Raw genomic sequence first — 18,040 nt, 5'->3', positions numbered from 1 at the left:
ACACACCCACACACTCGCACACACACCCACACACTCGCACACACACACCCACACACTCGCACACACACCCACACACTCGCACACACACCCACACACTCGCACACACACCCACACACTCGCACACACACCCACACACTCGCACACACACCCACACACTCGCACACACACACACACACTCGCACACACACCCACACACTCGCACACACACCCACACACTCGCACACACACCCACACACTCGCACACACACCCACACACTCGCACACACACCCACACACTCGCACACACACCCACACACTCGCACACACACACCCACACACTCGCACACACACCCACACACCAGCAGCTCACACACACTACACTCAAACAGCAGTGAACGTAAAGGCCTGGGGTGTTATAAATTATTCAGCAGAAGCCATCTTTGGAGAACGTTAGGAGGTCACGGTAGATGCCATCGCCCCCTTCCTGAGCGCTTCCTTCTCATGACTGTCAAGGTCTGCTCTTCTGACAGATGGTAGGAGCCATAACTTACCCCAGAACACCGCCCTCCACTGCCTGCCTGAAGTCAACCACTGTCACGCCCACAAAGACAGCCTCCGCATCTAATCCCTCCCCATCTGTAAGTGCCATTTTGGGGATCCCAGTGTCTGTCTCAAATCAGTACTTATTAGCCAAGAGCTGTAATTACTAACGGTTCATCTTCCGCGAACTAAGACTTCGGATTGGTTTTCCGCTCATAATTATGCTGGCAGCTGATCTCTGCGTGGGAAATGATCACACGTCTGTTCCCCCTGCCTCCGCACAAGTCTCGGGCTTCAATCACACGTGAGGCTCCATATACATGTAGCCTTCCCACTCACCGCACGTCGTTAGCTAGCCTTTAAATCCGTTAGCTAGCTTTTAAAACCGTCATGCGAGAATACTACTGCCTCCAAACGCCTGAAAACAGCAATCATCAAATGACAGCTCAGGCCGAGCCACAGAGGTCAGCCTCCGCTCGGTGTATCGCCAGCAAAATCGCCACGGAGACGCCCTCGAGGGGCAGCTGCAGCGTGAGGGCTGCCTCCGTGACGCGCTGTTGCCACGCTAGCAGGCCATCGCTCAGCCCTCCTGCCACAGTGCTCATCAGCAGGGCGCCGCTCCGTCTCTTCCGGCCTAGCGGCTACGCTGCAGCATGGCTCGCCCCTCCGCCCAAGCTCCGACGGGTCCTCCAGCCACTGCCGACATGCAAACTCCGCCCGACCCAAACCGCGCCCGTTCCATTCCTGCTGCCACCTGCTTACCTCCCATGAGTCTAAGGAGGACACTGGTGCTGTGACCCAAGGATAATGGCATTACCACCAGGCACATTCCCCCCAAGCCGAGTCAGCAGTACACAGTTTTAAGTCCAGCAGTTTTAATGTGAGCCACCTTCAGAAACAACATACACAAATAGCTCCACCTTCACACACAGGAGTACACGAGAAGCTATAAACATTAAATAACTTAATTCCAGGGCTGTTAGTGAGCTTAGCTGGTAGCAGGTGTAGGGAAAGATCAACCGAATGATCTGTGCCACTTAAGGCTTAAGCCACGGCTTTGTACCGGGTTAGGAATTAGACGGCCTTTTCCCTAACGTAGCCTTCACCGCGACATTGCTGTCCTCCCAAAGGAAGAGCCGGCAGCCCCGACTCCAGAGAGGCCTTGAGGTCATGTGCAACACGTAGCCGGCGAGGGACGTTACTGTCACACGCGAGCCAACCCGGGGGGGGGGGGGGGGGGGGGGGGTGATCTTCCCGCTCGCTCGGATACGTCTGCCTCTGGTGTTCTCTCTCCGCTACCCCATAGAAGCGATGGGAAGAGATTAGCATTGCAAACTTGTTTACACAGCAGAAGCAGCTAGTCCCCGCAGCAGCTCTGAGAACGGTGTCACAGATCTGTGTGGTCGTGCGGGCACGTGATGGCAGGGTTGGCACAGCAGCCCGACGCCTTATTTGGAATAGAAGTGAGATGGAGTCGGACGGAGGGAGAGAGTCGCGGCGGAGAAGGGTGCTGGGGGGGGGGCTGAACAACCTGACCAATATTTCCTCAAATCAGTCTAACTGAAGGCGTCAGGGGTGACGGGCGGCGTGTTGTGTCAGTGCGGCTGCTGTCTGATGGGACCCGAATGGTTTCTGCAAAAGCACACATGCTCCTCTGAACATGCAGGACCACTTTGAACTTCACAGCTGTCAGATCAAAGGGGGACGTCCCTTTGAGTTCTCCACAAACAAATGATTCCCCCCATCCGTCATCACAGCCTGCCGTGGTCGAATGCAATTGCACCAGGTTACATCTTCATATTGGGGGGGTGGAGGGTGGAGCAAACATATGTAAATTATAATCTGACACACAAAGCTAAAAGGGCTATGAAACACCTGTCCTTTCTGATAAATTTGACCATCATTCAGGCAGAAGATATCGAGGTATTCTTTTTTCTACCCTGAACACAGGCAGGAGAAATGATGGCGATCGTGGCCTTCACTGAATGTGACCCTGAGGTGGGAGGAGAAGGCCTACTAATGCCTTTGGCCTTCATCTGTCTCCTCTCCTTAAAACCATGAAGGCGTGTAAAAACCGCTTCATTCACACATGATGGCGTGTAAAAACCGCTACCGGTTCATCTCTGCAGTAAATCTCTGACAGTCAGGTTTGAACCGGATCCAGCTGCCCTCCAGCAAAAGACGCCTTCTCTGGACTGCACTAAATAATACACAGCCATGAAGCGCAATCACTCCATCTCGCAGGCGACCCCGCCCTCTCGGCAGTAAGAAGAGTGCTCCTGCGCTCTCTCCTGATTGGCAGACGCCTGCCGCCTGTGTCTTTGCAGCACAGAATCAGTCTGCAGAGGCAGATGATGATCCACAGGGGTAATCGTGTGTCCACTCCATACCGGGTCTCAACCGAGTGACCCACGAGCCTGGAAATTTCCGTCTTTTTCAGCAGTTCCGCGCTGCGGTATCTCCCCATAGGTCCCGTGCCTGGATCGGCTCTTGTGGGCTGCGCTGGGGTGCTGGGTACCGGCGTGACCTTTTTCCCTATGTCCATATCAGGGATGAGAACAGTTACACAGAGTTGAGAAAGTCCTTAGGGACTTTCTGAATACCAGTGCTGAACGCCAGCAAGTGGAAGGGCCATCTCGCTAATCCATCTCTGTCCCTCTATAGCCCACTCCTGAGCAGATTAGCAGACCCAGTCGGAGGTCCCCGTGTCACTGGTTGTCCTCTGAACATTACTTCTGTTCCGGTCTGCTCCAGCAGGGAGCAGACAGAGAAACTTTCGGGGGGGGGGGGGGGGGGGAGTAACTCCAAACAAGAGAAAGGGCCATTTCACTAATGGCCGCCTCAGGCCCCCTCCATCGATAGATATGTATGGTGTGTCTATCCCTCACATTTAGTGTGCCATAGACTCAGGGATAATCACAGTTATTTAACCACTACATAGGTAGGAGTTCACATGTTAATGGATGAAGAAACCGGTCTTGGGAAAGGAAAAAAAATATATAAAAAAACACCTGTAGATTTCCCACTCGTAAATTCCTTTGATGTTAAGCAAGCGATCCATGTCGACATAAGAAGGGCTAGTGGAGTATTTCTGGATAAGAGGGAGAGTTCACACCACCATCAGTGTGAATTCGTGGGTGTTTGCCAGGGGAAGTGGGATTCACTTGTGCAAGTCACAGGCTTGCTATTGGACAACAGGATGGCTTACTCACTTATTATCCCCTGAAATTTCCTCCCACAGCCGTTTCCTGTCTGTCCGTCTGCCTGCGGAGGACACACCGGGGCCCCCACCAAGTTACAGATGAAGCAATTGTTTTTAATGTAAGGTATAAAACCATTGTGTCTGGAACTTCCTCGAGTTTGGGAGAAGAAAAGCAGGAAACCGTCCGCAACGTTGCCGGTTAACCTGCGAGCTGCTGCCTCAGAGAGTTGAACCGCTCTTTAAGAGACGCGCAGAACTGGAACGTCCTACTAAAGCGATTCTGCGAGTCTTAACAATCATGCCTTTTATGCTAACCTTGAGCTATTGGCAAGAGACAAACACTCCAGTGTGCCTCTCCCATCTTAATGACCCTCCTGCTGGAGACGCCCCCAAAACCTTTCACTCCACTCTATGGTCCATCACTAGATCAACGGGCACTTCTGTGGTGGCTCCAATAAAACAAAGCCATGCTCTCCACATGAAAGACCAACCATGCCCTGACTTCTAAGTAGGCGGGATTTGAAACCATAACACTAGCTGGCAGCCGTGCCAGCGCCATGTGACCGCCCTCTCCTCTCCCACCATGTTGGCAGACTTAAAGAGGCGTTTATAAACGAGTGATTTCTGCTTAGAATGGAAAAGCTCACCGTGACCTAAAGGCCCCCATCTCATTAGTTCACGTGACGAAGAATTCCACGTTTTTGGAGCAGCCATCAAGAAAAACTCGGTAGGTGCGAAAGTTATAAACAGCTTTATCCTTTAGAAATAATGTAACCCACAAAAAAAACAGAAAACAAACTGTCAAGAAAGTATGTCGAGGTGCAAATTGTTTTCCTTCTGTGCAATAACCTCAAGAGAAACACATCCAAAGAAATCAATAAGCCATCACAGTTAGGTTGGCTCCCTCATTGAACATCCACCAGTAGTAGTCTTCCTCATCAGGGCGTGGGCCTGAGGAGTCCAATCCCTGAACCCTCCTCTATACCTGTGACAAAGCCTGCATGAGGAAGATAAATAACACCTTGTTGCAAAGCGCTACGTTGCCGCTAGGTGCTAGCTATTAACAATGCATGTCAATTTTGAACTCAGTCAAGGCAAATTCTGAGTCTAATATGAATCATCAAAGAGGCTGTTTGTGCGACCGTGTGGGAAAGCCAAATATTCAAATGTATGCTGGGAAAATGATAATGCTAGCCAATGAGATCGCTGCAGCTCTGTTCTAGGCAGAGCAAGGCTTGAAATAGGGTCATGCACAGACTAGCTGCATCAGGGAGCCGCTGAAAAGCACACGCAGTACTGAGACTACATGAAAGGACTAATGGAGGAGGAGGGGGGGGGGGGCATTTTGTAGAGTGCGCAGAATTCAAGCCTTTGAATTCTGCGACTCTTAACATAAAAGTGAGTCCGGAACTTGTGATTGCTGGGAATAAAAATGAGTCCGGAACTTGTGATTGCAAGAATTCTGCCTGGTGGCAAAAAGCATCGACTGAAAACGGATCTTTGGAGAGTTTTGCTCAGTCTGCCGGTCTAGAGACACCCGTCAAGGCCATGGATCACTGTGCTTGGGGACGGTATGTCAAACCCCCGCCCCACCCCAGGACAAGGATGCAGAATGTCTCGTGGATGCCAGCGATCCACACTGTATCCCGCTGCTTACAGGTGTCTGCACGCTAGCCGTCGAGGTGTTCGCGTGTCGCTCTGTGGGAATCGGGCTCTGAATGTGCATTGTCATGCTTACCTAGAAAAACTGCACTCACCTGGACAACGATAAGACAAGATCGCGCACATCACGTTATGCGCTACTCAGTCATCCAAACCGCGGGAGTGTTGTGAAACCGCCCTCCTTTGATTTTTAGTGCCCTATAGTTATATCTGTAGGTATGGAATGCTTCTCTACAAACATGTGGTATTTCCGGACGTGTCACAACACCCTTTATTACCACATTGCTGAAATGCTCTTTATAGAAAAACACCTCGCTAGGTATATGTTGATTTAATATGCAGGCCTGTACGAGTAAAAGTACAAGTCACGGTCTCATAACTTCCAAGTCACATTTCTGCTAAATCTGTGCTATAAAAACAAATGAGAGTGCAGCACAGCCATGGGACCAAAGGCTGGAGCAGAAGATCAGGGACCAGAGAAGAGAAGAACCAGGCACGTGACGGTCTCACAGCATGACGTGTTCGCAAGTTAGCGAGCTACAGCGCAAATGTTTCATAACGGTGGGTGAAAAAGTGGGCAGAAGACGGTGAGGTCCTCGGCGAAGTGGCTGGATCTGGAAGCAGCCTTGTGACCCCCAAATCAGCAGGATGTCCCTCACACTTCCATGTGCACACAAGAGCGGACCATGTGAGTGCAGCCGGTCCAGGCTGGCTAGGAGAGTGACAAAATCCAGAGGCACAGTCACGCTGGTGTTAGTGAGGCCTGCCAAGCCAAAAGCGCACTGCTGAATTAGGTCACAGACACCGAGGCACGGACGAGAGAGGGGAGGTCCATTCACCTGGTTCTGATCTGGTGGACACCCTTTGTCCTGCCGGGCCTCCTCAATGACCATAATGGAATTGAAGAGTTTTTTTTTTTTTTTATCCACTGGCGGGAGGCCTAGCGAGTCAGGAGTTCAGAGCACTACTAGAGAGAGAGCCGCCCCAGTGCAAGGCCTCCCTGGCTGGGCGATCTTGCCCGAGCCCAACACCCCGTGCGGAGGAACACTGTGCCGCTTTGTTGCTTTGGGAGTGGCCCCCTGCACCCACCCTCGGTCTCGGACGGAAAGTTTCGTGGAGGAGGAGACAGCGTCCCTGCGAACGCTGCCGTTTCCGTAAACACCGATGCGGCATGCGCCGCAACCCGGTACACCGTGGCAACGTGTTCGTCTGCCTCGCGTTGCCGTCCTGTTCCCGTGGGTCTCCAACCTTTAGCTCATAATCTGTCATGTGATCTTCCCCCAAACACTCCCTGAAAAGTCAGCACCGAGGTGGATCTGAATGGTGTTGAGTACAACAATAGCATTGTGCTTCACAGAGAAGATAATAGCTCGGCTTGCTGTGTCAGATAGACTTGTGACCATCCAAGTATGAAAGGATTCATGGACAACAGAACTGTACAATGACATAGATGAAGAACATAAAAGTGTGACATCAGGAGGCCACCAATATGGGCTTAAAACATTTCAACTATACTTCAGCAGGAGTAGTATGGGGTGTAACTGTTGGATCCCTGAAACCTCCACTATACCTGTGACAAAGCTCTATTTATGTCTGAAGGTACTTTAGAGACATTCTTAAAGGAGAACCCTGCATCAATGACAGACTAGTGTGGGGTTTACATATTTGCTGAACCGTGTCTGGATCTCAACAAGTTTCTGGAGTCCCTCGTATGCCATATGCCATTTCAACAACCCACAATGATGGACTCGTACATAAAACATCAGCAAAATGATCTGCAGCCAAAATGTAACCAGGTTTTAAGCAAAGGTTTATATGCCGTTAGCCCCTTAAAAGCGGGCCATCAAATTTCACTGTGCATGGCGCATACTGTAATCGAAACAGGGTCAACAGTGTGCAAGCCTGTAACAACAAGCCTATAGCTAGCATGTCTCCAAACCTGCTTTTTAATTGAATGTTTCACAGGGTTCGTTTATTCCACCTGAGTGGTTACTGGACAGAGCTCATCCTCCCCTGATGTCACACCGCCATGTTAGGGCTTAGTGCACTCGTCTTACACCACCCCAAACCAAACACAAGCCCCTCACACCTTTAGCTTCTTCACAACTGTGATTCACATGGCCGTACATCTTCCGGAAGCATCTGCCCAAAACAAAGGCTGATCCCTTAACGTGAGTTGTCTTAACACGAATAGATGTGCTGGTTGACTGTAGACGTGAGCATTTCCTGTGACCCCTGCAGGTGCTGACCTTTACATAGGTGTGAATTAAGAACAGTGCTTTTCTTACATTCACATTTCCACAGCTGCCATCCTTTCTTTAATGTGGTACTAGGCAAGACTTTCAGTTGGACCTGACTGCAATTTTCTTGAAAATATGTCCAATTACATCAAGAGACAGACTTGGCTAGCAGGCGACCCCAGACCAGACTTTCAGCATAGACCAGGATTCCAAGATTTGGCTCACAAGCCTTAATCAGTGATTTACAAACATTCGGTTGTCTTCCGAGATCTCATGGAGATCAGAAGACAACTGGCTCTAGATACAAAACACAGATGATGAGATCTGGCTTTTGGTGTTACACTGTCCACCACCCTCCACACCCACCAGCACCATCTAGACAACAAAATGTATTGCGTTCATTCATTTCACAAAATCTGGAGGCGATTAACCTTATTTTTGAGACCTGACACACCTGCGACCTTCTTTAGATTGCAAATTTGCTGCCCAGAGTCTGGCTGGCCCTGATGAGCCAGTATAAATAATGACCTCGCCTGCCTGGCTAACCTCAGGCAGATCCTGACAGGATCAGTTGGGTATACTGATCTGCATCATCATTATTAACTTACATTAATTAATAATAATGAATACAATACAATAATTAATCATCTTTGTAACCATAAAAAAATTCATAGCAACATTAAACTTAAGGCCAAGCAAGCCTCAACTCCAATTGAACATTATAATACTATAGCAATTACGAAAATAAAAATTCCATGATAAAATGGCTGCCGAATGACCACATTATAAACACTGTAAGGCTTTAGCCTGCACCTGACCACTATAAGGAGAGAATGAGATATATTCCTGGAGGCACAACCCAAGGTCAGGTCACCTGACCAGCAATAGCAAGCTGGCTATCTATTCAATCTAAATGAGCATGCTATAAGCTACAGACTATAGCCTTAACAGCTACCATCATAATGCATCATTCATTCAGAAGAATGTGGTCTATTAGAATGGCAATACATTAAAAAAGCAGCACACTGAATACATGCTTAACAGTGAAGTAAGAACTGAAAGGCATAAAGAAATGAGAGAAGAGCTGTGGCTAATGACCAAAACAAAAGATGGAAGTTTCTGACTCCAATGGGGATTCATGCCTCAGGACCCAAAACAAAGGTTAACCTTTGATGCCAGTTGTGCAATCAGCTGATGACAGATTAATTGGATTAATTATTGATATCAGACGCACCCCCCCCCCCCCCCCCCCGCCTCCCCAGTCCACAGACTCCCCCACAGTCAGAGACGGACAGTGATCCGTGACAGTGCATCCACACACGTGCCCAGAGGCACTTCGCAAAGCTGCACAACAGACCTCCTTGGTGCTGGTGGAGGAAGCAGCCTCTTCCAACCATCACACTGCTCCCTACAGGGAGGCAACTGGTGCATGAGGACATGCAGCACAGTAACTGGGCTGGAGAAGGCAAAACATCAGAATATCAGTCCGTCCAAAGCACGAGGCGCAAGCAAAGCCATGCGAGCTTCGCTGCAACCAGAAATCTTGCAATAAAAATCCCAAAATAAACAAATGCCCCTTTGCAAGAGGCATGCAGGCACTCACTCTCATACATTAGAAATTAATACACTCAGTTATTAAATGTCTTAAAAATTAAAATCCCAGGGATAGATATTATGCTCCCAGACATAATATTGATAATATTTTAATCAGGAACATTTTTCATAATCATACTGAAGCAGATTTGATTTGTCTGTGTGTGCGCGCGCGTGTGTGTGGGGTGGTGGTAGTGGGTGGAATATGCACAAATTTAAGTAAACGTGCAGCCCGATACCACTATCATAACCGTCCTTAAAACAGCATGCCAGCTCAGCACATTTATGGTAACGAATTTGCATAAAGTTATTAGTTGCACTGTGCAAAGAAACAGCTGAGCCAAGAGCGTTGAAACCTTTCAAGGTGTAAATACATTTGCTTTACTCTGTCAAGACAGGTGACTCAGCCCGTATCACGGAAGCAGAACACATCGCACTGCAGTGCTGCGCATCACGACAACTCTGTGTCTAGTGAGCCTGTGGGCCCAAAGCTGCTGCAGTATGTACACCTGCATGTTCTTCCCAGGCTCTCCGCCTCCTCCATCAGCGCCCCAGCATCTCAGGTATGAAATACGTGCGTGCGCATTTTATTCTTAAATACTTTTTTTTATGGTTCAATGTCATTGTGGAGTGGAGTTGGTTTATTTAGACCGCAAATCTGAATGAATCCATCAGGGAGCTCAGTTATGTTTTAAACAAAAATCCGTGAAGACACGTTAGTAGCGGGATCGGTGAATTTAGTCGTGATTTAAGCCGCTCTACTTTGCGCAGCGGCGGCACATGCGGCCCAGAGGAGGGGGTGTGGCTGTCGTGCGCGCGCGTCACCGCTTACGTTCTCCTCCTTCTACTACGCGTAACGACGGAGCGCGTGACTGCAGCACCTCCGTGTTCCAGAACCCCGGTCACGAGGACGGAGTACTATTACACCGGCCAGACACTCGGTTCAGTCCAATAACATCGACCGAGCGCGTCGTCGGTGGGAGCGGAAGACACTATCGCCGACGCCGGGACAGCAGATGAGGAACACGGAACATGTCCATGTGGACCACGGACAGCTGAATTCTGGATAACCCGGTCCAGTGTGGAAAGTGTGTTCCGCTTAGACCCAAAGTGTTTCACTACTCGTTCAAAACTGGAAACATGCACGATAGAAAGAATTTCGGCAAACATGTATTGACTTTGTTACGGGTGGACGGAGCAGCACTGGAGCAGCGCACGTGCACACCTGTAATCCCACCAATACATTTACATTCACACACCGCGTGTCCAGCGCATCTTGCATGACTGTAAATGCTTCCTTTCCGTCTTCAAACCTGCACGACTCGCTCAGGAAACTGTGCTTTTGAAACGTCTACTCATAAATCCAGGATACGGAGAGAACGCACGCGAAGATCAATACCACGTCCATTTCTTGTTTTGCTCTCAAACTCTTTCAGTTTTGCAAACACAAATGTGCCGGTTACGCAATTATGTACAATTATCTGGCCACAGTCACCTCGTCCCCGTGTAAACAATAAAACACACCTGACAGCACACACGGACCGTGAACAACTTCAGAGTTGTTCAACTTCTCATATAAATCATCAGTGATGGTTGTAATGTTCGTTACAGGAGCGGGATGCGGTCTGCACTGCCCAACTGGCGCATCTCCGTCTGCGCCAACACACAAGCACAAACCCACACGTGAAGCACGCGTATCCTTTAAATCTATCTATCGCACATGGTGAGCTGGTTACCAGCGAGCACAGCTGCCCAAGATTTAATACAAAGCAACTGTCGGCTACGCCAATACCTGCGAAAAGACATGCCGTAGCAATAAATTCGAGTTTCCATTCAATTTGCTGGCTAATATGAGCCCAACATACGGACGCAACGCATAGCGAGAATAAAACGAGCCCCGATCTGGCCGCTTGACAAGTTCACCAGGCTGCCACCCACGTGTCCGCCTGGCCGGGCAATTCGGATCTTTTGGCAAACTAGTCAACTTAATCCCAAGTTTTAATGCAATATTTATCAAGCCTTTGCAAATTTCTAAGTTATATATTTGTTATTGCCTCCGATAAATTACTATTAAACACCCATTTCCGCAATAATTGAATGATGAAATACTTTTCCCGTTGAAGCGTTTCCTCCGAACTCCACGTGAAGCACACACGTCAGGGCTCCGAGACGCCGGCTGCACGGCGCGCAAACGCCGCCACGGCACCGGTGTAAAGATGACCCTGTGCAGCGCTACGGCGAATAACGTTTAAAAACACAGTCGGGGTTTATAAGGCACGACCCTGCACATGCGGAACATGACCGTTTTTTACCTGGCTCGCAGAGTTTTCTGTCAGGTAATTGAAGACAAAGGAAGAGAGCTCCTCATCTAACAGTGAAACGCAGTCCGCCATCTTCTAGAGAATGAGATCCGGAGAAGTCAGAGGACGGAGTATACAGGTTGGATCATGTGCAGTGGCACTGTTCTTCCATGTGGGGGCGCTGTGCAGACCGCGCTCAAGTCAAGCGAGTATTGTTATAAAACTGTTTTAAAATTAATTAAAAAAAATTTAATGTCCTCCTTGGGCATTCAAGGAATGTTCACAGTAAGGGCTGATTCCGTGGGAAAGTTGCGCAAATTGCAGAATTGGCTACCGACCAAAATCAATCAAAAGGCAGGATAGCCTACCTAACGGGTCTCATGCTTCAAGTGTTTCAACCCTCTCACTCCCCGTGACTCATTTATACAGCAAGCGTTGGCTGTTTTTTTATTTCCACTTCACTGACAGCCATATTTAGGCCAGGATTTATTCCCAAACAAGCACCTGCAAATTTCTATATTTGTAAACATTTAGAACTGACATGTACGTTTCAAAGGGAAGCGCATATCAGAACTGTTATCAAGTAATGTGTCAGCAATAAGCAAAACGAAGACGAAATGTCTACAGGTGTACTTCTTTCTACTAAAGAAGGGGATTTATTGGGGAAATTCTGTTAGTGTGTTTCCCACCTTCAGTGATATCTGACCAGCTTTCACTAATAATGATGAAGCACCCTGCTTTTTAGTGTATTGACTATTATCAGCAGACCTTAAGGTTTCAGAGTTGTGTTGTTGATCTTTTCATCACCAGAGTGAGTCACTTGTTTACTCCAGTGCCTGTTCCAGCAAAGACCAAAACAAAAGAGCTTGGCTGTGGCTGCTTCTTAATCGCAGGACTGAAACTGCTGCAGAAAGTGCCATCAAACTAGAGAAATATCTGGAACATAAGTGGGAAAACAAGTGTGCACAGTGGAGTGGAGAGCAATAGATCTGAATGGATGAGCTTTTGAAGTGGAGTTACTACTTCTCAATCAAATCAGAAAGTGCTCTCAGGCCAAAAGTCTATTGAACTGCATGCTGACTGTCCAGGTATTGACCAGCCTAATGTTGTTTTGATGTTTGAGGTCAGAGAGTCAAAGACATGACTGATATGGTAGCATAGGCTAAACAATAGTAAATATAGGTTTGCTTTTGCTTGGAAGTTAAATATGTGTTTCATGCATTAAAATCACTTCTCCTTCATTCAGAATAAATATAAACAATGGATTCTATATTCTGTTTAGGTTGCCTATGGATGTGTTTCACCAATAAACAGTGAAATGTTATAATGTCTTGCTGTCTTGTAGTCTGTAAATGGCTCAAGGCCATATTTAAATACCTGAACTGATGACTGTTGACCCCTGAACTTAGACTAGCATATGATCTTTGATCCCTTTATCATGACTCGGTCAGACCTACAGAACTGCAGGTCCTCAGAGGTGAATAGAAACAATAATAAAGCAGGTAGTGATAAGAGTTAAAGGATGGGGTAACATTATTTGGCTGATGCGACTGAATCAAAGAGAACAAAGGGCTGGAGACATTCAGGAATTCAGGATCTTTTTACAGGCCTACCAGTGGCCACAACACTGCTGTGTGTGTGTGGGTGTGTTACTTATAGCCTGGGTGCACATGCCACCTTGTACAAGGTTACACAAGTCAGAGGCTGGCTCTGTCAGACAGCTGGTTGGGTAGAGAGCTCCCTGTGGCCTGCGAGTGTCAATCAGTGGTTTCCCTCATTTCATCAGTTACATTATGTTACCCATTATCTCACGAGGCCTTGGGTTATGGAGGTCAATAGTGTTGTGGGTTCGGTCCTAGGCAAAAGCCAACAGACAATTCATGTATTGGGAAAGGAAGCTGATGTTGAATGGGACTTGGCTTGAGTTTGACCTTTGCTGTAGCCAAGGGCTGAAATGAACGTGGTGTATTCAAAACATTTCCACGCCCCAATTTTACACACATTCAACTTGTGCAGTGTTTGTTAGTATAAAGAAACGTAATGGAGCTTCTGCTGTGACAGATGGCATCAATAAAAAAGTAGTTTTAGGTCCTCTTTATCAACTTAACAAAAGTAGTCATTTGCCAGGTCTGGAGTGAAGGCTAATTTAGGTGAGCTATGCTAAGACCATTCTTTCAACCAAAAAAGGAAACGTTACATCTTGTTTCAGAATGAGAGTAACTCATGGCAGGAGTGCAGAAGTTGTCTCGGATTTTCCTAGTCACAAGGCAATTCTGGAAAAGCTCAGCAATTCATCGTGCACATTTTTTGGTTGTATGAGGTGTTGGCCCTAATGTGCAACTGAATTCAGAGAACAAGTATTTAAAAATGAGGCTAATGTCAACAAAGTACTGTAGTAATGCATAACAAAAATTGTAGGTGTGTGTGTGTGTGTGTGTGTGAGAGAGGAACAACAATAGCTTTACAGGCTGACAGTTTTTTAAAGCACATCTAAATCATTTAGAAACTCACAATGGTCACATATTGTCATAGGAGTCCTGGGCATATTGGCAATGGTGTATTTTGACAGTGCACTCCAGAGCATTTGCCACGAAGCTGCAATTATGAAGCGAAGGTTTGCACGTCTTTTTAGATGTGCATTCATTGGGTAAACTTTGTAGGAATTACAACCCCTTTTTGATAGTTCTTCCAATCAGAGTGGACCAAAACAATTGCTGAGCTGTTGAATTATTGTTCTGTTGTGTCATTACATTATTTGATTATGTACAAGAGAGCTGACAAAAGGATTCGTTTTGATTTCACGTGTGTGAATTCTTATCCAAAGTGGGTCTCTGCAGGCCATCACAACGCTAAAGCAACAGAATAAATTAGACATAGTCGCACCACCAGCTGTATCAAAGTGTACCAAACTGTTTGGTATATTGCTAGGAAACAAAACATTAATGAATTTTTACTGTAGCAACATCAGATTACCTAGTTGAACAGCGAATGACAGAAGAATGCTTTTGGTCAAGGAGTAGTCTTTAAGCTACTGAACAACTTCTGAAGACTCTATAGGATATAGGTAGAGACTACCATTGAGAGCTCATTGCAAATCACAGATTAGCATCAAGACAAAAATGGCTAGGTTAGGCGTCAATTAAAAAAAAAGCACATACAACACCTCTGTGGAGGTATAAATCATTGCCTCGTGGTTATATGAGATGAAGATTAACCTGTACCACAGTGATGGAATGAGGAAAGTACTTATCCAAACTCAACCATCCCATCTGCGGAACCCGGTGGCATGGGTGTGTGTGGCTTCCACCAGAGTTTGCAATGTTTCATCATTATTGATGATCTGACTGCTGACAATGAATTCTGAAGAATATTTCCTGGTCAGCACCTGAAAAACACCTCAAAACGTATTGAACCTGCAGCACAATCATCACCCCAAATTTACTATTAAAGTAACTATGGTCATTTTCAGGGTGATAAATAGAACTGTTCTTAACTAGCCAAATCAGATTCCTGTCATGGACGCCATTGAAAATGCATTATACCTGAAGACTGAAGATAAAGGCCCCCTAAACAAAGGTTTTCATAAAATGGCTGCTTTAGCAATACAAGGAAAGATAGCCAGCAGTTGGTGGTGTCCATAGCTCACAGACAGCAAAAGATTTGCACACACAATCCTTTTAGTTAAGATTATGTTTATTGGTCTAATCATTTTTAGCTTCTCAGAAATTGAGGTAATGGAGTTAATACTTGTAGGTAATAAGGTAATAAAAGTAATGAAATTTGGTTCTTTTAATATGATTCACCCAGCAAAGGCATAAGACCTAAAGAGTTTAAATGGGACCCACTAGAATATGTTTACATCCATCGATGTTCCAAAAGCACATGGTTTTTCTTATACTGAGCAACACTTATACCCTCTGCCTGAAATACTCTGTTAGAGCCCCCAACCTTGTCCTGTCTGCTCTGATTGGTCAGCTTGCCGTGTCTGTTCTGAATGGTCGACCACCAGAGCAGTTCCACCCCTACACACTCTGCCTTCTGCCCTCTGTCTTGTATTTCTGTCTTGGTTTCCAAGCTGTTTGAATTCTCACAAACAGACATTCAGTTCTCTGCAGGTGGGCAGAACGCAACGGAATACATGGAGTGGGGGGCATTAGAAACTTAGATAACCAGTTAGCAGAAGTTAAATAACTGGCTTTCAAAGTGGCCTGCAAATATTGTTCGCCATCTAGTCGTTGAAAATAAATGCCATATTTCCACACAATTTTAGGTTAAAAAAATGGCTCAGGAGCTGATTAGCAAAACAATTATAGCACAATAAGATTAGCTGTCAACTTACCTTTGTTAGCTCAGAAGTCTAAACTTCTCAGCAGTGGGTCTATCGCTTAGCTACAACAACTCCACACTTGCACAAATAAGAATGCACCTTCCCAGGCTGTGAACAGGAGACTTCCATTGGACCACACAAAGTCGGGACTTCCTTCGGAGTTTCTGAGAAGGAAACAAATCCTGAATTAAACTGCACACAACTTTTGCAGCAGTCAGAAATAATGTGCCATACATTTAAAATAACAGTGGAAGCAACAGTGGTACATGTGGATTTCAATCACTGACTTATTTGAGGTTCTGTCTTGGCTGAGTGTACAAAGGAGATTTTCCCTCATAATGGAAAACGCAGTGCATCATTGACATGACTACAACAGTGAACAAACTCTCCCTGGTCTCCACATTAGCCAAGCATTGTGGTAGGACATGCTTGCCAATTGGTGGAAATATGGAAATATGTCGTTGTAAAAGTACATATAGACTGCTGCCTCTGTCCGAGCCCCTGTTCCTGCCACTGGAAAACACTACTGCAGAAGTGTGTATGTTGAAAAACCCTGGCGTGGTTATTTTGTCTTAGCCATAAAGTAAATTACCCTGCAATTTCCTCAGCGACCCCAAGCAGCAAGTCCATTACAGAGACACCCCGTCATGATTGCTCGTTATTAATATTTTGTTTGTGCATTTGAAATGATGACGGATGAAAACAAACAATTCCTTGCAGAAAGCATAATTGCTTATTACAAGGGTGGGGAAGGCCACTGACATTTACAGCCAAAGCTTTTTATGATAATGCTGGTGCGAGGTTCTCTATGAGGCTTCAGTCTGCTGAATTACCTGATCCTAATGGTCTCTTATTGGGAGTTAATCTTCTGAGTACAAGCAAAATCCTTCCACACCTTTTGAGAATACACAGTGTACTCAGTGAAATGGAAAAAAAAACGAACAGGACAGGGCAGTGAGGGTTGTTTCTCCTAACCTTGAGCACTGTCAGGAATACAGAAGCAAAACTCCCGAAAAACAAGCTGAACGAGCTTCGGGAGAAATGGGCCGTTTAACTACAGACGAACACGTCATACTCATGTCCCGAAGGGTGAAGTTTAACCTAACAAAACAAGGTAGTTACTCTGTGCCACACTGATATGCAGCAGCTCCAAGCATACTGGACTAAGAGGCATGGCTCAGAAAATTCCACACTATTGGCTGGATGAGAAGCCAGGCAACTACAGATATGCAAAGCACGCAAGGCAGGCCAGGCTCTGATTGGCTGGGCGTGCTGCAATCTCAGAGGCTGGAGAGAGGGGGAGTGTGTGGAGTGTGTGTAGTAGCCCAGGCCGTGTAGTGCTGAAAACCAACCTCTGAGCCAACATGTGCATGCTTGTCACATGACTTGCTCTCCGAGCGCCACTGTGGGCGGGAGCAATGAATTCACAGCCTGTTAAATAAACGGACATTTGCGCAGATTACAAAAGTTTTCAAAGTCATCAGATCTTTCACAAACTCACTACAGACGGGTTAGGGGCCTTAAGCTAGTTTCACACTGAATATTTCTTCATTTTTGACCACTTAGTACATCTTTTCTGACATTGCAGTGCAGACAAACGATGTAGGAGAAGTTGTAAAAGGCAGGAGTTTCCATTGTGTACGTGCGTGAAAGGAACAGACAGAGAGAGGGAGGGAGGAAGAGAGGAAGAGAGGGAGGGAGGAATAGACAAGACTGATATGTTAAGCATTCTTTCACACTCTCCTCTACTCTTCCTTTCTTTATAATGGTTGCTGTTTCATATTATGTCCAATAAAAAAAAAATGTCTCCATTCACTTTGATGGCTTAATGAAAATTTACATCAGAGATTAACTTCACTTTTTGTGCTTTGAGAGATTTACTTTTTTGGCTCTATATCTATATCTATATAGCAATATACTGAACTCACGTTCTTACACACACACGTATCTATGAACTCACATTGAAACTGATTTGATTCCACTGTGTACTACTTCAGTGCAGAAGTCAAATTTCAAAGTCAATATTCCTAGAAAGTAAAGGTCAAAGCATAGTAAGATTACAATGTACATATAAAGTGGAAAAAGTAACATTTTCATGACGCTTTCCCACCCAAACAGTGTAGGGAAAAGGTGAAAGTCCAACTCACTCAGACCTTGGCTCTATGTTTATGTCCCTTAACTTCTGAGAACATGAACT

At 46.3% G+C, this 18,040-nt stretch overlaps 1 protein-coding gene across 2 annotated transcripts in view; it reads right to left on the bottom strand.

The window, feature by feature from the left end:
- Nucleotides 1–11,874, bottom strand: part of ppargc1b (peroxisome proliferator-activated receptor gamma, coactivator 1 beta) — a 37,303-nt gene extending 25,429 nt beyond the window's left edge. The window contains exon 1 of one of the 2 annotated variants that reach the window (XM_077021842.1): nucleotides 11,529–11,874. In XM_077021842.1, coding sequence (XP_076877957.1) covers nucleotides 11,529–11,609 — 81 coding nt within the window. In that variant the 5' untranslated portion in view covers nucleotides 11,610–11,874. The remainder of the gene's footprint in view (nucleotides 1–11,528) is intronic. The other variant, XM_077021841.1, reaches the window with a different exon arrangement.
- Nucleotides 11,875–18,040: the final 6,166 nt, after the last annotated feature.

The sequence above is a fragment of the Brachyhypopomus gauderio genome, chromosome 11 (genome assembly GCF_052324685.1).
Source record: "Brachyhypopomus gauderio isolate BG-103 chromosome 11, BGAUD_0.2, whole genome shotgun sequence".
Classification (NCBI taxonomy): Eukaryota; Metazoa; Chordata; class Actinopteri; order Gymnotiformes; family Hypopomidae; genus Brachyhypopomus; species Brachyhypopomus gauderio.
Note: the sequence above shows the minus strand (reverse complement) of the source record. Positions and strands in the feature narration are given on the sequence as shown.